The sequence below is a fragment of the Anopheles arabiensis genome, chromosome X, assembly GCF_016920715.1.
Source record: "Anopheles arabiensis isolate DONGOLA chromosome X, AaraD3, whole genome shotgun sequence".
Lineage (NCBI taxonomy): Eukaryota > Metazoa > Arthropoda > Insecta > Diptera > Culicidae > Anopheles > Anopheles arabiensis.
This window is the reverse complement of record NC_053519.1, coordinates 20376664-20396973: the sequence shown is the minus strand read 5'-3', so window position 1 is coordinate 20396973 and position 20310 is coordinate 20376664. Positions and strand designations below refer to the sequence as shown.

At 43.7% G+C, this 20310-nt stretch overlaps 2 protein-coding genes and 1 long non-coding RNA gene across 8 annotated transcripts in view; 2 read left to right on the top strand and 1 right to left on the bottom strand.

The window, feature by feature from the left end:
- Positions 1 to 20310, bottom strand: part of LOC120906149 (ubiquitin carboxyl-terminal hydrolase Usp2) — a 177352-nt gene that overhangs the window by 19735 nt on the left and 137307 nt on the right. For 5 of the 6 annotated variants that reach the window (XM_040317633.1, XM_040317635.1, XM_040317632.1 and 2 more), the window contains 3 exons: positions 3201 to 3373; positions 2586 to 2738; positions 2443 to 2521 (listed from right to left, as the gene is read on the bottom strand). In XM_040317633.1, the coding sequence (XP_040173567.1) occupies positions 2443 to 2521; positions 2586 to 2738; positions 3201 to 3373 (405 nt within the window). Of the gene's footprint in view, positions 1 to 2441; positions 2522 to 2585; positions 2739 to 3200; positions 3374 to 20310 lie in introns of those variants that run through there. The other variant, XM_040317637.1, reaches the window with a different exon arrangement.
- On the top strand, positions 327 to 1009 carry LOC120906158. Its single transcript, XR_005740044.1, has 3 exons — positions 327 to 578; positions 645 to 742; positions 821 to 1009. It is a non-coding gene; the product is annotated as an uncharacterized LOC120906158 (long non-coding RNA).
- On the top strand, positions 11543 to 12864 carry LOC120906154. The gene is made up of 4 exons (XM_040317644.1): positions 11543 to 11757; positions 11824 to 11920; positions 12037 to 12163; positions 12236 to 12864. Exons 1-4 carry the CDS (start codon positions 11629 to 11631, stop codon positions 12336 to 12338), a joined length of 456 nt encoding a protein of 151 aa, XP_040173578.1. The 5' UTR covers positions 11543 to 11628; the 3' UTR covers positions 12339 to 12864.

Below are 20310 nucleotides of genomic sequence, written 5' to 3'. Positions count from 1 at the left end.
GTTGTTCGTCATTTACCCCTACAAACAACGAGCGGGATATTTTATCATGGTGTGTGTAAAAACCTAGACTTAAGCGGAGAAACGGTGTGAACTACAAGGATGCGAGAGCGTGTTTTGGTTTTGACACTAACACAGTCCCGCACAACAAAATCGCCCAAGTAGCAGAGCCGAAGTTGTTGAGAGATTTTGCTGTGTGTTAAAGCGAGAGGCCCTGTCTTCTCTCTCTAGATTTTGGACGGCAAACCGCCGCTCGTACAGAGGTGTGTGCGTGTGACGAAAAATTATGGATGAAATACGGGGGAAGCGGGGTTTGAAGTCTTTCGTTCGTCACACACACATGCATTTACCAGCGGATATCGCTGGACCGAGTCTACCCATCTCTCTCGATCCACCATGATTTTTCTGCTATCGCGCTCATCCGGGTGTTAGGCATCCTCAGTCTGTCCAGAACTTTCACTGTGGAAGGATGTGTTGGAGTGAGGTGCGATTTCTTGTGCGACGTACTTTGCTCATTTACGTTTTGTGCCGTGTTCCTTCTTCCTCAGTTATGGAATGATTTATCCTAGCAAATTGTTGAGGTAAGTTTCTTGCTGTGTGCTTGTGCAGGTACATTCAACTAACCCTTGGTGTCTAAAAAGTCACAGGTGTGTGCGCTATTTATCAACGACTACCTGCTAGCCTCGTCAACAATCTTCAAAGTGAGCGACGGAAAGAAAACGTTTTCCAGTTTTAAAATATTACGGTAAGTTTTGATCTAATCCTCTGCGCTAAACTCTCCATAGTAATACATACTACTTACATTCATTATTGCTTCATTCAGCCCCCGGTGAGGACGTCATTACTTAACAGAAGCCGGTTCAACACGCCTAGCTCCTGTTCATGAAGTCATCACTAAACTGAAGCCAGCTAAACACGCGCAGCACCGATGGTACCCCGAGCGCGGTAGGAGGAAGGAAGAACGAGAGGAGGAGGAACGGTAAATTTGGAATGGGGAAAGCGTTCTGCCGTCTACACAGCGGGAGCATGTCAAAACACATGTGGGAGGGGAGAGGGATATTATTCAACAAACAGCATGCGAAAGTGTGCTTAAAGCAAATGTCAACAGTCTCATCATTTCTATTAGCAATCCGAAAAAAGGGGGTGGAGCAAACACATTGGTATGCGCGAGTGGCTGAAGAAACCAGAACGTTTAGGCCGCGGGGCCATGGGGATTCACAACGCTCATTTTCTCAAGCACTCATGAGCGCTTTTGAGAAATCCTCGTTCTCAGCGTTTGTCGAATCGGAACAAAATCGGTTTTGAGAATCTTTGAGAATCTTTGAGAAAGATGACGATGCAGCGATCGGCTAACTGAAATATAAGCAATTATGCTATTTGTTTTTCGGTATTCACTTTGGAAAATGTTTACAATGTTTATAATTGAAAAAAAAAAATAAAAAATGCGATCAAAAATATATTTTCTATTTAAAGCTCCAAATAAAGCATGAGTGGCAATATCAGTTTCTCAAAGTGATAAAAACCGACGACGGCCACGGGCTCGCGTCTGAGAACAAGTTTTAAGTGCTTGAGAAACTTAAATGAGTGTTTGAGAATGATTTCTCAGCTTGAGAAAGCCCCATGGCCCCGCGGCCTTAGATGTGTGCGTGACGAATGGTTCGGGCGCCTGTGGCTAGGCTCTCGACAAGACTGCAGACGAGAGCTTCGTGGAGAGCTTTGTGAAGAGCTTAGATAACACAGGCCGCCGTCGGTTTTTGCGTCCTTGGGCGAGCAGTTTTTCAGCTCGGTTTCTAGCTCGCTTTCCTGCCGAAACCGATCGAGAAAGCAAGCAGAAACGTCCGAAGAACCGATCGAAGCACTTGATCGATTGAAGCGTTTACGATCGTTCAAGAGAGCGCGCTGTATGTGTTTTTCTCTTTCTGACAAATAATCTCCCATACGCGACCGTGTTGGCGCAAAAATGATAGTGGCCGAAAAATAGTTCACACCCACGTTCTCTTTCTCCCTTCCTTCTCCTCTTCCCCATCCTTTCACCACGCTTTATTTTTATTGGTTCTTGCTCTCTAGCTACATTGAGCGAGAGGTTGAAAAATTGTCGATAGCTTTGCGCAGCGGGGAATCTAATTCTAGCTTTGAGGCTGGAATAATCTAGACTGAAAATTGCAGGCTATATTTTGGTGTGGTTTTGTATGGAGTGTTTACATGATTTCAGGCTCCAACTGCCATACAAAAAACTGACATGAATCGTGAAAGGGCCCCAAAATTAGACATAGCATTCCATATGAAAAATGGTTACGTTCTATGCACATGGACAACGATATCCAAAAAAACAAGGCAAAACGGAGAAAAACAATGCTGCCCGAGCCCACATAGGCCAAAATACAAAAGATTTTGGCAAATTTGTGAATAGATAAATGAATGTTATAAAATTCTTTCAATACTTACTAGTTATCATTGAACTCATTCCATTGTTGAGTTTGTGGGTGTTTGCAAACAGCTACGTAATGCCCACCAGCAGTAGATCCTGATGTTATTTAAGAAATAGTAAATAATATGGACAAAACTGTAAAAACATATTTTCCACTTACCCATATGATTCGAAATTCCATACAGTGAATAGTATATTGGTCCCGAAATGTCTTCTGAGGCATAAGGTTGCAGATTAAGAGCTCGATTTTTGGTAGGAAACTCAACAATATTGGTCAATTTGCTCCAACGTGCTTCCGAAAATCTTTTAAGATCTTAATTGTATACAAAATTAAGGAAAATATTAAAACATATTATAGAAAGCCTTATTGGACGAAGAAAAATATTGTCATTCCATTGTGAAATCTATCCTTTGAACAGGGTTTGACAAATTCATTTCCGATTTGCTCCCGTCCCGTTATCTGTCACTGTCGATAGAGCTAGTTGAATTTACTACTGATGATTGATAAAACAAAAAAAAAAAGACAAACTACACTACAAAATACAAATGATTGTTTAAGATAAAGCTAAGAAAATCAATAACATAAATAATAAATGTGAAAGGTGACACATACATTATCCTGCCTTATTACACTTAAGATAGGTATTTTTGTACCAAAGTCTTAGTTTGACAGATAAATGTCAATGGAGAAATGACAGTATTCTCCTCCGTCTGATAAGGTCTTGAATTTCAAATCACGTAGTAGAATATATCAAATATTATTTCAAAAGGATACGTATTACTAAATACCGTGGAAAACGTTCGATCGTCAATCTTTTAGTGCATTTTCGACGTGTATCGCAATTCGAACACGTAGGTTGATCTATACCATCCATAATCTCCTCCTTGATAAACATTTCGAGACAGTTTTCCAGCTTGCAACGGGAACTTGATGATGGTAGAGGTACACTTAAAAAAGTAACGTAAATAAAGAGTATGTTACGAGCATAATACACACAAATTCTTGTTTAGAGTAAAGCAGCTTCTGTAGTACCGAACCAACATCGTATGCAATGCGGCATCGATTATGCAGCAAATGCTACAGAATATCAAAATATTACCAATCTGCGATGTAATATTGTTGATACTTACATCAACATCCGAACGACGAGATAGATCAACGGAACAGAATATTGAATAACATGATTATTTCTCACATGTTCTGTTACGTACGGAAACATGCAACATAATGCGAGTTCACGGGAGTTCCAAAAGCATAAGATGTTTTAATTGTTTTGAAAAGGCAAAGCGAGGGGTTTTAAAAGATATTTTTAAAACTGTCCAGATGACCAACGCATACTTGCTTTGGACTACAATTGAGTTGGTACACAAAATTGAAGAGCTGAAAAGTTATCTCACACATTTTTCTTCCTTCTCCTCCTTCTCTTCCCGGGCTGTAATATTTAGCGTGGATTCTTAAAAAAAGCTACAAGGAAACTGTCCAAAACTAATAAAAATATTAACCCTCCGACAGTATGATGATTTTTAGAAAAATCACAACTCCATAATGAAAAAATGGCAAAAAGTGGACAAAAGAAAATAATTTTGGTTCATTCTGAAAGCCATAAATTTTCACAAAAGATGATTTTCAAAATGTGTCATTATCATTGTTTTATTCCATCCCCTTCCCCCTACCTGACAATTGAATCGAAACAGAAGTAAATGATGTGTGTGTGTGTTTTTTTTTTACAAGGAGGGGGAATCTTCGTAAGACTCCCGTTGTCGCACGGGTGTTGACATAGGATTTTTACCCAGTAAACCCCCTCCTTGGGCCATCTACCCTTCCCCATGGGTTCACCTTTCGGTATGCTTCTTGGGGAAGGGCTATGCATTAGCATTACATCTCGCTATAGCAACATGGACCACATTCGCGAGACAGAATGACAGTCCTGGAGACGCTCGTAATACCACACTAAAGCACAGAAAGTACGCATTCACTTGAGTTACAGGCTCACTTCAATTCGTGCATAGATACACTAAACACTTTCACAATACGCACAACACTATTTACGAACGCCCAAGTCGTTGATCCGCTTTCCATAAGGCCAGCAGCTTCATCAGTATTGATCGCATGCCGTTTGCTATGACTTCCCATGTTTCAGCATTCTTTAACATCACCTCGGTCAGGTTTGTTCCGTTGATTGTTGTTCCGCACTTCACGGTGATTTCATGACGTTCCTCAGCAAAACGAGGGCAATGAAAAAGCACGTATTCTGCTGACTCCACGATGCTCACACACGCTGGGCAGTCTGGCGAGCTTGCGTGACGGTACTTGTGAAGATAACTCCGGAAACACCCAGGGCCGGAGAGGAACTGAGTTATGTAGAAGTTCACTTCGCCGTGTTTTCTGCTCGTCCATGCAGCGATGTTCGGGATCAGTGCATGTGTCGTACGCCGCTTTGTTGAACAATCCCATTCAGACTGCCACTTTCTCATAGAAAGCTGTTTTGCTGAGGATCTGAATAATCCCGCGTTTGAAACTCCGGAGAAACTGCAACACTCAGAATCCTCTGCTAATATGAGGCAGATGGAAACCATGCTTGCGATAACACAAACTGCCACGTGCGATATTGTTTTGTAGGCACAAACAACTCTCATAGCTAGCAATCGGTGCACTCTGTTCACCAACTGTCGGTTTTCCTTTAGCACAAGAACATGTGCCCAGATCGCAGCGTTATAACGCAACCGTGAGATGGCCACGTCAGCTAGAAGTCGCCTGCAGCTACTCTTGGGCCCTCCAATGTTCGGCATTATTTGTAGCAACGAGTTTGCTGCCTTACGGCCAAGCTACACGTACCGGACGACATCGGACGATGCCATAAATCCGTTAAAGCCAACTGTCAAATCCCAAACAAAATCGGCCCGCTGTGATCCGACATGGCCCGGCCCGACGCAAATCTTTTGTCTGCGGTCCTACGTTTTATGGCATCGTCCGATGTCGTCCGGTACGTGTAGCTTGGCCGTTAAAGACGTTGTTACAGGCGTACTCGACATGCTTCCGGAAACTTAAGCGGTCATCGATGATCACACCAAGATATTTTAGATGACGTATTGACTCAATACGTTCATTACCGACCTGGATGCTACCTGACTGCACTGTCTAGTGGCTACTTATGATGAGGAATTCCGTCTTTTTATGGGCGATTTCTAGCCTCATTTGTTGCATCCACGACTCGATTCTGCTTACGGAGTCGGATGTGAGGAGTTCAATCTCTTCTATTGACTCACCAAGGACAGTAAGAGCAATATCATCAGCAAAACCTATCACTTCAGCTCCTGGAGGAAGCCCTAGGGTCAAAACTCCGTTGTACATAACATTCCAGAGAGTTGGACCCAAAATCGAACCTTGAGGAACGCCAGCGGTGATGCTCATTTTTTTGATTCCCAGATCTGTGTCGTATTAAAGCATACGGTGATCCAAATAGCTTTTCAGCAGCCTACAGAGGTACGGTGGAACCATCATCTTGGAGAGAGCTGCATGTATGGCCTCCCAGTTGGCACTGTTGAAAGCATTCTTTACGTAAATCGTATAGATCGCGCAGTATCTGTTTCCTGTCCTCTTTTTTAGCAAGGCGCTTGGTCCTTTCTTTAAAACAACTGCGATCGCTTCACCAGTAGACCGCCCCTTTCTAAAGCCAAACTGTCTGTCCGACAGTCCGTGTTCGCCTTCCGTATAGACAACTAATCGGTTGAGTATTAGGATTTCTAGTATCTTGGCGAAATTGTCTATCAATCCTAAAGGCCTTAGTGCTGATGCGTCGCCAGGGGGCTTCCCAGGCTTTGGTAGAAGAACGAGTTTTTGTCGCTTCCAGGGTATCGGAAAAAACCAGTATCGAAGCAGTTCTGGAACACTGATAAAAAGCTTCCGGGTACGCTTTGATAGCTGCTTTGATCGCTTCAATGGGAATACCGTCCGGACCAGGTGCCTTCCCCAGTTTGAGATGGTCTGCAGCCTTCTGTAGTTCATCAGCGGATATTGACACAGGTTCAATATCAGGATTGCGGGGTATATCACGTGGAGTTTGTGGCTCATGGATAGGAAACAACTGTTCAATGATAGTCTTGAGCACGGTTGGTTTCCTTTCCCTAGGTAGGTCTTGGCCGACCATCTTACCCATTAGCGTTCGGTAAGCACCAAATGGGTTGTTTTCAACCTCATCGCATAGGGCCAAAAAGCATCTCCTTTTACTTGCCTTGATCTTCCGTTTTAGATTTGATCGTGCCAGGATGTACAAACGTCTCAGATCCTCCCTTTGTTCCGAGGATTTAACTCGATTCATTTTTCTGCGTGCTTCGATGCAATGGCTTCGGCACTGGGCTATTTCGGTAGTCCACCAGTAAGCTCTCCGTCGTGGGTAAGGTCCCCCTTTCCTTCGTGGCATAGAGGTGTCACAGGCGTTGGCGATCGCTGACGCTAGCTCCAATGCTGACGAGGGCTCCAATGCTGTTTGAGAAATCACCAAACCTCAATGCCTCAATAAACAGTTCTTTGTTGAAGCATTGTGTTTTCCAGGCTGGAAAACCGGAGCCATGGGCAACCCTGTGGCACTTGCTTCCTGCCGTGTAGCGTATCACTCGGTGGTCGTTGAGGGTGTAGGCGTTGCTTACCCTCCAGTTCATGGAAGAAGCCAATGCTGGACTACAGAACGTAAGGTCTATAATGGAAGTTCTGCTATTCCTTACAAATGTGGGACAGGAGCCAACATTTACCAGTGCTAAGTTCAGTCTAGAAAAGTGCTCCAACGGCGTTTCCTCTGGCGTTTGTGCTTTTACTGCCCCATTCCGTAGCCCAAGCGTTAAAATCTCCTGAAATGATGATAGGATTAACATCGTAGACCTCATCTGAAATCCTCTTAAGCATTTCTTCGAATTTCTCTAGATCCCACCTTGACGGAGCGTAACAGCTGCAGAAGGTTATTTTGTTGATGACTGCAATCACATACCCTTCGCCGTGCCTTGAAATGATCTGCTGGATCGGAAATCTACCAGAAGCCCAGATAGCAGCGATCCCTGTAGAGTCAGAAACCCAATTGTTGTTTACGCCGCTAGGACAGCGATACGGCTCGGACAGCATTGCCACATCTCCCTTCTCCTCTATAAGCAATTGCCCAAGCATGTCTTGGACCTCTTCACAGTGGTTCAGGTTCAACTGAACTATCTCCATGTCGATTTCTGCTTGCTCGCTGGACAGAAAACGCCGCTGGTATGATGCATGTTTGTACCCGGTGGACAAAGGACACATCTGGGAGGTTTGACGCAAGTTTTGGCAAAATGCCCCGTTTCACCGCATTGTAGACAGCAGTCGGTCCTATCTGGGCCTTTGCAACCGCGGGAGAAATGGCCCGTCTCCCAGCATTTGAAACACCTCATGTTCGGTATATGTATTTTTACCGGGCAGATTGACCATCCAATCCTAATCTTGCCACGTGCTGCCACTAGCGTTGCTAGTTTCGTCGGGAGCTTCACTGAAGCGGTCTGCATTCCGTTGAAGGATTTGGTCATCTTGGTCTCGAAAGTTACCCCGTCCAGCTCGGTGAACAAATCCCGAAGATCTTTTTCAACGTCACTGGTCTGCGTCTCTGCGTCGATGTATCGAATTTCCACCGTTTCCATTTGGCCTAAGGTCTTTACTGTCCGATTGCTGCCAATGGAATTCTGAACCACCTTTGCGTAGTCGACTCCGCAATCATCATCGCTTTTGCCCAGTTCGAATAGCAAGCCTCCATTTTTTGTTCCTCGAATTCGCACTACTTTCTTACCGAAAGCTTGAAGCTCAGGCTCTGTTTTAGCTTGCAGAGGATTTCCACATGGGTAATATTTTTGCCGGGCGCCACTAGTACGGCTTCGGTTTTTGGACGCCTCGGCGGAAGTGCCTCCCGAGTAGATGCAGGGTGAACTTGCTTTGCGCCGGTGTCATCCGGAATGACATTTTCCTTCGGCTTCCGGCGATTTTTCCGCACGACCGTGCTCCACGACCCCTCTGTCTCGCTCATTTCGGGGCCACAACCGGCACTCGCGACCAGCGAGCTGCGAGAGGGGGCATCCATTTTTGCTCTTTTAGTATCGTCCGCTTCCTCAGGCGACCTCAAATTTCTGCCCCGTTTACCATTCACTGGCGTCTCGGTTTGGGGGCAGCCTTCTAGCGCCTCTTTTAGGCCGCGGGGCCACGGAGCATTCTCAAGCTGAGAAAACATTCTCAAGCACTCATATAAGTTTCTCAAGCACTCAAAACTTGTTCTCAGACGCGAGCTCGTGGCCGTCTTCAATTTTTCTCACTCTGAGAAACTGATAAAGCCACTCAAGCTTTATTTGAAGCTTTAAATAGAAACTTAGTTTTTGATCACATTTTTTTTTAATTTTTCAATTATAAACATTGAATACGTTTTCCAAAGTGATAACCGAAAAACAAATAGCACAATTGCTCATATTTCAGTTAGTCGATCGCTGCATCGTCCACTTTCTCAAAGATTCTCAAAGGTTCTCAAAACCGATTTTGTTGCGATTCGACAAACGCTGAGAACGAGGATTTCTCAAAAGCACTCATGAGTGCTTGAGAAAATGAGCGCTGAGAATCCCCATGGCCCCGCGGCCTTAGGGACTTTTCAGCCCTTTCCGCTCGCAGCCGTGTCGTCATGAGCTCACGTTCAACCAGTGGCGGATTTAGGGTGTTGGAGGCCCTAAGCGTTAATAGGAGTGGAGACCCCAGGTTGGTGTCGAACGGGGTGGAGGGGGGGGGTGCAAATTGTTGCATTAGGTTTTCAAATACACTTCCATGGTTTGCTGGGGGGGGGTTGAAGTTCTCCAGCCACCTTTAAAGCTTCCTGCAGCTTGCTTCCACCAACAACAAGCGCTGGCTCTTTCGATGAAGAAAACGATTCCACTGGTTGCGAGGTCACGGAATCCTCTGCTGCCATCACATTTTCCTCGCCCGGTAACCGCTTCAACAACAGCAGAATCGACCAACGTGCTGGCAACTACTTCAACCGCAGGAGAAGCTGAACAATCTCCGAGATCCGACGGAGGAGATCTAGGCGTCTTGCTACTACGGCCAAAAAAAGCGCCTATATCCTTTAAGGCCGACCCCAGAGGACGGGGAGGTAGCGATTCGTTCCCGCTCATTGGTGGTTTTGCTCAACCGCATCCCTCATGAAGAAAAGCAATTTACGAGGAACTCACCTAGCGAGCCTACCCGTCCGGCAAAATGAGTATATTTTTTGAGTGATTTGAGTACCGTCCCCCGTTAGCAGTTACTCTTGGAGGAATGAGTTACACCCTCGCGCGAGCCCTCCCCCTCCCCACCCGTAACGCACGGTGCGCTCTGCAGTTCTCAATGTGTTTGTGTTCTTTCGAGCCATGCTACCAACACATCAAAAGCTTCTTGTTTTTCGCTTTCTTTCATGCACTTATTCTAAAACTAAACACAAACACGGTCATTTTTTATTACATTAAACACTTTATTGAAACATAAAGTACACACTAAAGTACACATTTAGAATCCTTCATACTCACGAATGACGTCATACCGGGTCGAGCCAGGCTGCGGGAAACTTGTCGACAATCTGCGTTGACTCTGTTCAGCAAATTCTTACCTGTCTATCCACGCATTGCATGTGCGTCTGTGCACACTCCCAAGCGGCATCGCTGAGAGAGAATTGAGCTTTTCCCGTTGTTTCCCCCCCTGACATACCCACGAACGGTGTGTTTGTTTCTACGCGATGCGTTATTCTCTGTTGTTGTTGTTGCCTTTAACGCTGTTACCGCAAGAGCTTGAAGCAAGAAGCGTTTCACACCATCACCGTCTCACCCAGACTTTGGTGTTGTGATGCGTTTATTTGTACCCCCGCCCCTATGTTCTTCTTACCCGTACCGCGCCCCCCTACATATTCTGACTTAGAATTCAAAGCAAAGCGAGATGGTTTAACTGAATTTGGAAAATATGAGTGATGGATATTTCATAACGATTCAGATCACATATTTTAAAACAAAATTAACAAAAACTTGTACTAAAATTTTATGAAAAAATTAAAGGTTTCCGCCATCGGTATAATGATATAAAAATAATTATATTAACAACTTATATATAGTATAATATCTATATTATAATATCATATACCATATGAATAAATGTATATATAAGTATATATATATATATATATATATATATATATATATATATATATATATATATATATATATATATATATATATATATATATATATATATATATATAGATATATATATATATACATATATATATATATATATATAGATATATATATATATACATATATATATATATATATATATATGCCGGTCTCGTAGTACAGTCGTCAACTCGTACGACTTAACAACATGCCCGTCATGGGTTCAATCCCCAAATAGACCGCGCCGCCATACGTAGGACTGACTATCCTGCTATGGGGGGGAATCAATTAGTCACTGAAAGCTAAGCCCACAAGTGGGCACAGGCAGGCCTTGACCGACATCGGTTGTTGAGCCAAAGAAGAAGAAGAAGATATATATATATATATATATATATATATATATATATATATATATATATATATATATATATATATATATATATATATATATATTTCTATATTTATATATGTATGTGTGTTTATATATATGTATTTATATATGTTTTTTTTAAACAAACCTACATGTTACTATTTAAAAAAAACCTTATCTTGAAGAATTGAAAAAGGAACAGAGTAAATTGTCTGTTTTACTTAATAACATTCATATAGGGATCACAAAAAAATTATCAAATAATTACACACGTGCATGAACATGCTTACTAGTTACGTTATCGTTGTACATAAATGTAATAAAATACATTTTAATCATTATTAAGTTTATTATTATCTTTCTGATTATTTCAAAAAACACTGATGTTTGTTTTAACTTAAACCGCTTTGAAAATATCAACATATATGATACAATTAGAACTCGCTAATTGCATTTATATCATACGTCTACAAAAAAATTGATTTTGTTTATTAGAAAGACATTTTGTAACACGACTAATGTCTGCGTATTTTGTCATGTTTGTTATTTTATACAAACTGGATAAACTGACTTTTTCTCATATTTATGTGAACAACTCGGAGTTTTTGTATTCAATTGAAAAAGCAGACTTGCAATTGGCGAGGTTTGAATGTATTTCACTTCGTCACATGACAGCTCGCATATCTGTCAAGTCAGAAACGTAAACAAACACGGACAACCGCCCGTAAAGATTGTGTGCAGAATAATCGTAATATTTTATGTGAAAACTCGGGAAAAGGTAAGTGTTCTGTGCCTATTTCAGTGAATAAACTATCTTTTAATGTTTGAACACATTATTCCACAGGAAAAATATCATATCATCCCGAAATTTAGTAACATTCGTCCGAGTATGATCGAGCAGCTGTGTGTGTGTGTGTGTATGCCGACGAAATACGACGCCGGTAAGATGAAATGTTTTACTTTTTCACTTTTACTTTACTTTTTCACTTTATTTTTCATGAAATCACAATGAATTGTAAAAATAATGCAGATTTAATGATATTGATCTTTGTTACAGTTTCTACAACAATCACTAAAGCCGGCTGTGATCGTGATCGGCACATTCTCAACTGGACCAACACACCGGTCGTTGTGTATCTTCAAGCAAACCAACGTTTCCATACACCACAAAATAGCATGGAAAGGAAAGTATTATAAAATAATGTCATATTTGAAAGCATTCTAATCTTTCATTGTTATTTTTCCACTGCAAACAGGACATTGGATCACCGCATCGACAAGTGGTTTTTATGTGCAAGTGTTGTTCGGTGTATTATGTGTTTTATTTTATTTGTATCGCTTTACAAGTGGTACATTTAGAGCGTTTAATCGTTGTGCTACTGCTAACGAAAAAACGATCCGAGCATTAGAAGCGGCAACAATACATGTGCCTGACGCAGAGACAACAACGCCGTCGGCATCAGTTGATACCATCCAAAGTGATGGTTGAAATCGTATATAAACGTGTAAAACCATATATTGGGGCATGTAAGTATTGAATAATAGTTAAATAAAATACATTTTATCGTTGTACTGGACAATGTGCATCGAAATTTTAAAAAAGTGTGTGTGTTTTTGTTTACATCCGAATACAGAACCCACAGCGTTATACTGTGGTTCGAGCACTCGCTAAGTAACGCTTGAGCTTTGAGCTTTCATTGAGCTTACATAGAATGTTACACGCTACCTGCTCACTAAGGACTGCTATCGAGCAGTGTTATGAGCAGGTAGCGAGCAGTAACGCCTCCATACAAAAATCGCGAAACGTAACGCTCCAATGCTATTTGGGCTGTTTATTCACTTCACACTTCACCAAAACACACCGGCGCACGAAACTTTGAACGAAATGCGCACCAACGCACAAACACTGCGCGCGGGACTTAGAACGAAACGCGCACAACCATCTCCGGCAAAGCGTCGCGCTGTACTGGTGGTTTTGTACGCGTTGGAGGGGGGGGGCATACGGGTCGATGGTTCGATGCTGTAGTGTAAGCGAGACAACACGATGTGACGAGCAGTTCCAAGTTGTTGAGCTCGCTGAAAGAAGACACACACATTCACAGACGGCTCGTCAAAGCACAGTATTTGTATTGGTGTTAGTGAAGCGCGCGTGTAAAACAGAATGCGAACTCTCACCGCAGCGCGTTTCTCCGTGCTTCCTCAAGCTTCCTCATACCCCTCGGCCTGAATCACTCAAAATTTGGGGTCTCATTGTTTGCGTGGTACTTTCCTTACTACTTTCGAGCGTGTTGACTCGCTTGGGGGGGAGAAATTCGGTACCACGGTTCTCTCCCGCTCCCATATGAAACACACGATGCGCTCTCTTGGTTTCCGAGGTTCTTTCTCGGTTTCCGAGAATACTTTTAAAAGAACCTCGGAAACCGAGAGAGCGCACCGTGTGTTTCATATGGGAGCGGGAGAGAACCGCGGTACCGATTTTCTCCTCTTTTTTAAGCCTACGAAATCTTCCATCGGCTTGATTCTAGGTTTTTACGCACACCATGATAAAAATTACCCGCTCTTTGTCCGTAGGGTATGGAAACAAGTACGTTTGCTGCACTCAAGAAAACGGCGTCACTGTCAGCCTAATAGCACCCGTAGGAACAGCAAAGTAGTGCGCAAATAAACAAAGCGCACAAAACGCACTCCTATGTCCAACGCATGAGAACTGCCGAAATCGAGCCGCCAATAACACTCCCCGCACTGGGATCGGGCAAGACCCTCGCGACAGGGCCCACCGGGCAAGGCGAGCCGCACAAGCGTGTGTATGTGTGTGTGTGTGTGTGTGTGTGTGTGTGTGTGTGTGTGTGTGTTTGTGTGTGTGTGTGTGTGTGTGTGTGTGTGTGTGTGTGTGTGTGTGTGTGTGTGTGTGTGTGTGTGTGTGTGTGTGTGTGTGTGTGTGTGTGTGTGTGTGTGTGTGTGTGTGTGTGTGTGTGTGTGTGTGTGTGTGTGTGTGTGTGTGTGTGTGTGTGTGTGTGTGTGTGTGTGTGTGTGTGTGTGTGTGTGTGTGTGTGTGTGTGTGTGTGTGTGTGTGTGTGTGTGTGTGTGTGTGTGTGTGTGTGTGTGTGTGTGTGTGTGTGTGTGTGTGTGTGTGTGTGTGTGTGTGTGTGTGTGTGTGTGTGTGTGTGTGTGTGTGTGTGTGTGTGTGTGTGTGTGTGTGTGTGTGTGTGTGTGTGTGTGTGTGTGTGTGTGTGTGTGTGTGTGTCTGTGTGTGTGTGTATGTGTGTGTTCGGGTCGACCCGCCCATCACTAGTAGAAACCTGACAACTGTTTGTAGCCGCAATGGATGAAAATGTACGCACCAGAATCCAAGTCTATGCATTTTTGACCTCCCTACCTGAAACACAACACAATCATTGGGTTGGCACTACCATTTTTGTGGCCGGCTCTGCTGTTGGGGGTATTAAAAAGACACACGATCGAAGCAAACGTGCGTGTGTTATATTGCACATTTATTTCCAATTCAGCTAGCGGACACAAGTGGAAACAACATTTTAAATTGAATTTATGCAAAAGAGGATACAGAATCTGGCGGCTTGTTGGTTTGGAGTTGGTATCATGACGCCGTGCGATCGGCACTGCCTTGGAATGGGTAAGGCTCGGATGGTTCATGTTTTGGTCGATTGCATTCCGTTTATTTATCGCGCCGTAGCGGTAGATCCCGCAGCAACAAAGTCAAGACAAACTCTTCTCCGGATGTGGACTGTTATGCTAAGTTCTTCTTCTTCTTCTTCTTCTTATTATTATTATTATTATTATTATTATTATTATTATTATTATTATTATTATTATTATTATTATTATTATTATTATTATTATTATTATTATTATTATTATTATTATGATTATTATTATTATTGTCATAACGGCGCTTACGCGAGTTAACCATCCTATGTTTATGTGACACACCACTATATTTACCAATAGCTATAGCCAAGCACCATATTCATATAAGATAAGCCGTACACTCATACATACAATATAAGGTTAGGATTAGAATGCAGATGGTTCTCCAGCCACGGGGCCCCAACGACCATCTTTCCGGGGGCCCTTGTCGTTAATACTCTGTCCACTTGTAGACATACGGCATACTACAGACTAGATATTTTCGGCGACCGCCTAGTCCGCCTACCGTTAGGTCCACCGCTGGTTCATGACGGTGTTTTTTTTTTGCAGCGTATGCATCGAGCAGGAGACAGTGTGGCAGTATGCAAGTTGCCCGCTGGAAAGGAGCGGGCCCGCAGCACCGCCATCATTCCGCACATCTGCATGCCCGTCGTGGGTTATAACCGCGTATGAACCGTCCGCCGTAGCTAGGGGTGACTATCCGTCTACCTGGTACTCAAGTCCTGAAAAGACCGGGATGAATGCGTAGGCTATTACGCCAATAATAATAATAATAATAATAAGAAGAACTTAGCATAGCAGTCCACACCCGAGGAAGGTTTTTGTTTTGACTTTGGTGCTGCCGGGTCTACTCCTGTGGCGCGACAAATGCACGGAATGCACTCGACCAAAACATGAACCTACCGATCCAAGGCATTGCAGGTCAATCGGCGTCATAATAACTACTCCAAACCAACTTCTTCTTCTTCTTCTTCTTTGGTTCAACAACCGATGTCGGTCAAGGCCTGCCTGTACCACTTGTGGGCTTTGGCTTTCAGTGACTAATTGATTCCCCCCCCATAGCAGGATAGTCAGTCCTACGTATGGCGGCGCGGTCTATTTGGGGATTGAACCCATGACGGGCATGTTGTTACGTCGTGGGAGTTGACGACTGTACTACGAGACCGGCAACTCCAAACCAACAAGCCACCAAATTCTGGACGGACAGGTGCAGCACCATACGCGCACCGTAATAAACAAATCCAGAATCCTCTTTTGTATGGATTCACTTCAAAATGTTGTTTCCACTTGCGCCCGCTAGCTGAATTAGAAATAAATGTTCAATATATCACAGGCACGTTTTCTTAGATCGTGTGTCTTTTTAATTACCCCCTCCCCTTCCGCTATCATCAGCTATCATATAGCGCATTTTGTCATCATCCAAAGCGCCGGGCGGGGTGGGGGATCGCGAGATGATAGAGTGAACGGTCACTTTCCCCGCGCTGTGTGTGTGTGTGCGTGTGTGTGTCGTGACCCGAAAACACGAGACAGATTTCGGCAAATTAAAAAAAAATTATAACCACTATACACTGTGCTACATGATGCATAGAAGGTCGTTCAAGCATCTAACATGTTCAAATTTAAAAAAAATATTAGATTAGTGTTAGACGTTCTCGTATGTTGTTTTAAATAGGCTTCTTCACCCTCAATTGGCAGGGGCATCGAATGGTCTCATCAGCAGCGGCACGAAATAAAATAAACCATCAATACACCGATAACACTTTGAATCCCAATCCAGCTTCTCCCACAGCGTCTCAAGGTCACCCACAAATTAATAAATGCTAACACCCACCAATAACAATACACAACCGCAATGCACATATGAGTATCAACGCATACACCGCAACAGCCAATCAGCTGGAGGCGGAAGGCACGGGCAGAAACGCAAGTAAGGCAAGGCAGGGTGAGGGAGGCAGGAGAAGCGGATGAGAAAATGGGCGCCAATATTTTTAAATTTTTTTGACCGTTTTTTTTGCTTAGCCGCCATAAATAGTTCGTCCATATCGCCAACAGATGGCGCTAACCCTGCGCAGGCCTGCGCAGGAATCGCTGAAGTCCAGCGCGGGAGACCAGCCAAAATATGCGCTGGCAAGGCAGGCTTTGGTACATTTCCTGGGCAGGAAACTGCTCGAATTTGCGCAGCAGGATGGTGGTGCCGTGGGCCTGCTCCTATCCAGCGTGCAATTTGCATACTGCACCTCCACGATAAAAAAACACCGTCATGAACCAGCGGCGGACCTAACGATAGATCTCTAGTCTGTAGTATGCCATATGTTTACAAGTGGGCAGAGTATTAGCGACAAGGGCCCCCGGAAATATGGTCGTTGGGGCCCCGTGGCTGGAGAACCATTTGCACCTCCCCTCCCCCAATGGCGACAACAATTTTAGAGCCTGTGACCGATGATAGTAGGGGTCCCATGGCAACCGCCCTCCCCCTTCCCTCCAACGCCGGCAAATTAAATATACTGTTCAATCTTTTAACAGCTGTGTGTCAGTACCCCCTCCTCCCGGTCATCAGTTACCATTTACAGGGGCCTCAATTCGTCTTTCCACCTTTCATCAACACCTTCCTTTATTTGACCGATGGATCATAATATTCCGAAAGAAAACACATGTGGCGACAGTTGTGCACACACACGCACGCTCATACCCTTGCGGAGACGGCACAGCATATCGGTTTAATCTACAACATACGAAAGCAAAAGTTTAGTGTAACAAAGTTATGCTTAATGCTTAACACGTTCATCACGATTGCAGGCCCCAGGGACTGCCAGTGAACGTTCCAATATATCGGTTTCACAATCAGCTTGCGTTCTAGATGCCGGCGGAAAGGAAAGTCCAAGAAAATCAGCGCCGGGATGAACGTTGTCGAAGCAAAAGAATACGATGCTAGGAACCAGGGGCGCCATATGGTGTGAGCGAAGCGAAAACAATACTAAGAACTCTGTATTTGCTTTGTAAAACAATGACACAATGAACAAATTCAAAACACTTTTTGGTCCTTCTAAACGTATTCGAACATTTGGTTACTCGAAACGAATTCCAACAGCAGTTTTGCTTAGTTCGATTCGAAACCTAATGCTAGCTACAATCACTATCCGCGAACGTGATTGTGCACAGTGAAAGTGTTGATAAACAATAAGAACAATGTCAGTGGAACGCTCGCCGGTAAAAGTTGCCGATCTAGTGGGCGACCAAGAAAAAAGTGACACACCAGGTGAACAATTGCCGTGGACGTCTAAGATGGATCTCTCTGACCCGTTCAAAGGTTTCGGAACGGGAAAAAGTGACATGTTGGAACATGAAAAGGCTTCCAGAGTGCGCGATCATCTCGATCGAAAGATGAACCGACTGGATACCATTCTAAGCGATGCGGATCTGGAAATTTCCCAGCTTACCGAATGTGCGGACCGACTTGCGGCGGTACAGTTGGAATACGAGAAAGTGCATGTGAGCATTTTAGAAGTGTCGGACACAATCGAAGAAGAGGAAGAAATTAATGCACGCTTCGAGACGAAGTTGTTTAAATTAATGCGAAACGCAAAGCAGCGAATCGCAGCTGCTACAGTGAAAGAAGTGTTACCTTCTAACGTTTCGAAGCAAACATCGCGAGTGAAGCTACCGGAAATCAAACTACCGAAATTTGACGGTTCTTTGCAAAATTGGACGACGTTTCGTGATAATTTCAAAACGCTGATAGATGCAGCGCCGGAGCTAAGTGAAGTGGACAAATTTACGTATTTGATTTCATGTCTAACGGAAGATGCAAAGCGCGTGATAGAAGTGATAGAAGTTACCAGAGCGAATTACAGCGTTGCCTGGGATTTACTATGCACCAGATATGAGAACATATATCTAAGAGTGAAATCTCATGTGGACTCTATTTTTGCCATCTCTCCGATTAAAAAGGAATGTCCGGAATCTATCATGCTTCTCGTGGATGAATTTGAGCGAAATTTGAAAATGTTAGAAAAGCTTGGTGAACGGCCTGAAGGGTGGAGTACGTTGTTAGTGTTTCGCTTGTCATCGTGTTTGGATCCGGCTACTTTGCGACAGTGGGAAACACATAAGCGTTCGACTGAAGTTCCTACTTACGACGAGTTAGTGAAGTTTCTCCGAGATCATTGTAGAGTGTTACAATCTGTGGAATCAGTAAAATTAGATCCGTCGGACAAAACCTCATCACAGTTTCGACGCAAACCGGTCCAGAAGAACACAGCAGCGTATTCGACAGTGTCCTTAGGTGCAGCGGAAAAGTGTGTTTTTTTCCGTGACGTGAAACATTCTCCTTACAAGTGCGTTATGTTCCGAAACATGGCAGTGAATGATCGAAAGGATTTAGTGAAGAACAAGAAACTGTGTTTCAATTGTTTATCATTGGGTCATACGGTTAAGGACTGTCCATCAGGTACATGCCGTATTTGCCACAAGAAGCACCACACCATGTTACACGAACAATCGAATGCCATGCCAGTTCAGGAAGTAGTGCAAACGCAAACGATACCCGAATGCCAATCCGGTCCTTCCACTATTGCTTCGTCTAATCCAGAAACTCCAGCTTTGTTAAATCATTGTTTTGTGAATGTGCCACCGGCTTCTAATCAGGTATCTTCAACGGTCTTGCCAACGACCGTGGTCAAGGTATGTGACTTCAACGGAACGCAGTATTGGGCGCGAGCTCTGCTCGACTCAGCATCACAATTGAATATTGTGACAGAACGACTAGTACAACGCCTTCGACTCCCTCGCATCAAGGAAGTACACTCGATCGGCGGTATTGGTGAGTCGAAAATCATGTCTTACTCATCGGTCATGGTGAGCATCAAGTCAAATTGCAGTGCTTTTAGAACGACATCCAAATTTCATGTGCTCAGCCAAGTCACAAGAAATCTACCGGTAAGTGCAGTCGATCTAACAAAGCTAACCTTACCTCTAAACATCGAACTAGCAGACCCTAATTTCCATGAATCCGGACCCGATCGACATGATAATCGACATGGACCTGTATTATCTAATCTTGGAAGAGGGCCTTTTGAAAATGCAGTCAGGTGCATTGGCAGTACAAAAAACTGTGCTAGGATGGGTCATAGCTGGAAGAGCCACCGTTTGCCAACCAAGTGAGCAAACATCAGTAGTGGCTTATGTGAGCAGCAACCTCGACGCACAGCTTAGACAATTTTGGGAACTTGAAGCATGCCAGACTAACAGGAAACTATCGGTTGAAGAAAGCAAATGTGAACAATATTTTGATGCAACAACAAAACGTAACACCGCAGGTCGGTTTGTGGTTTCTCTACCAACACGCGACGACAAAATTGCCCAGCTTGGCGAATCAAAATCTATTGCTTTGCGCAGATTCCTAGCATTAGAAAGACGTTTAGAAACCAGACCACAACTTAAAGCAGAATATTCACAGTTTGTTTCAGAATATATAAACCTTAACCACATGGTACAAATAACAGAAAACAACACAGGACAAGTTAGCCCAAGCTATTACATGCCGCACCATTGTGTGCTTCGTCCCGATAAAACAACCACCAAGCTTCGGGTGGTGTCTGATGCGTCGTGCTCTTCCAGCAGTGGAGTCTCATTAAACGATTGTTTGATGGTAGGCCCAATCCTTCAA

Bases quoted from the DNA above. Each gene is read 5' to 3' on its own strand.
- LOC120906154 (XM_040317644.1), top strand. From the start codon at position 11,629: ATGTATTTCACTTCGTCACATGACAGCTCGCATATCTGTCAAGTCAGA. The intron at 11,921-12,036 runs GTAAGATGAAAT...TCTTTGTTACAG, and splicing joins GCCGACGAAATACGACGCCG to TTTCTACAACAATCACTAAA. The intron at 12,164-12,235 runs GAAAGTATTATA...CACTGCAAACAG, and splicing joins CCACAAAATAGCATGGAAAG to GACATTGGATCACCGCATCG.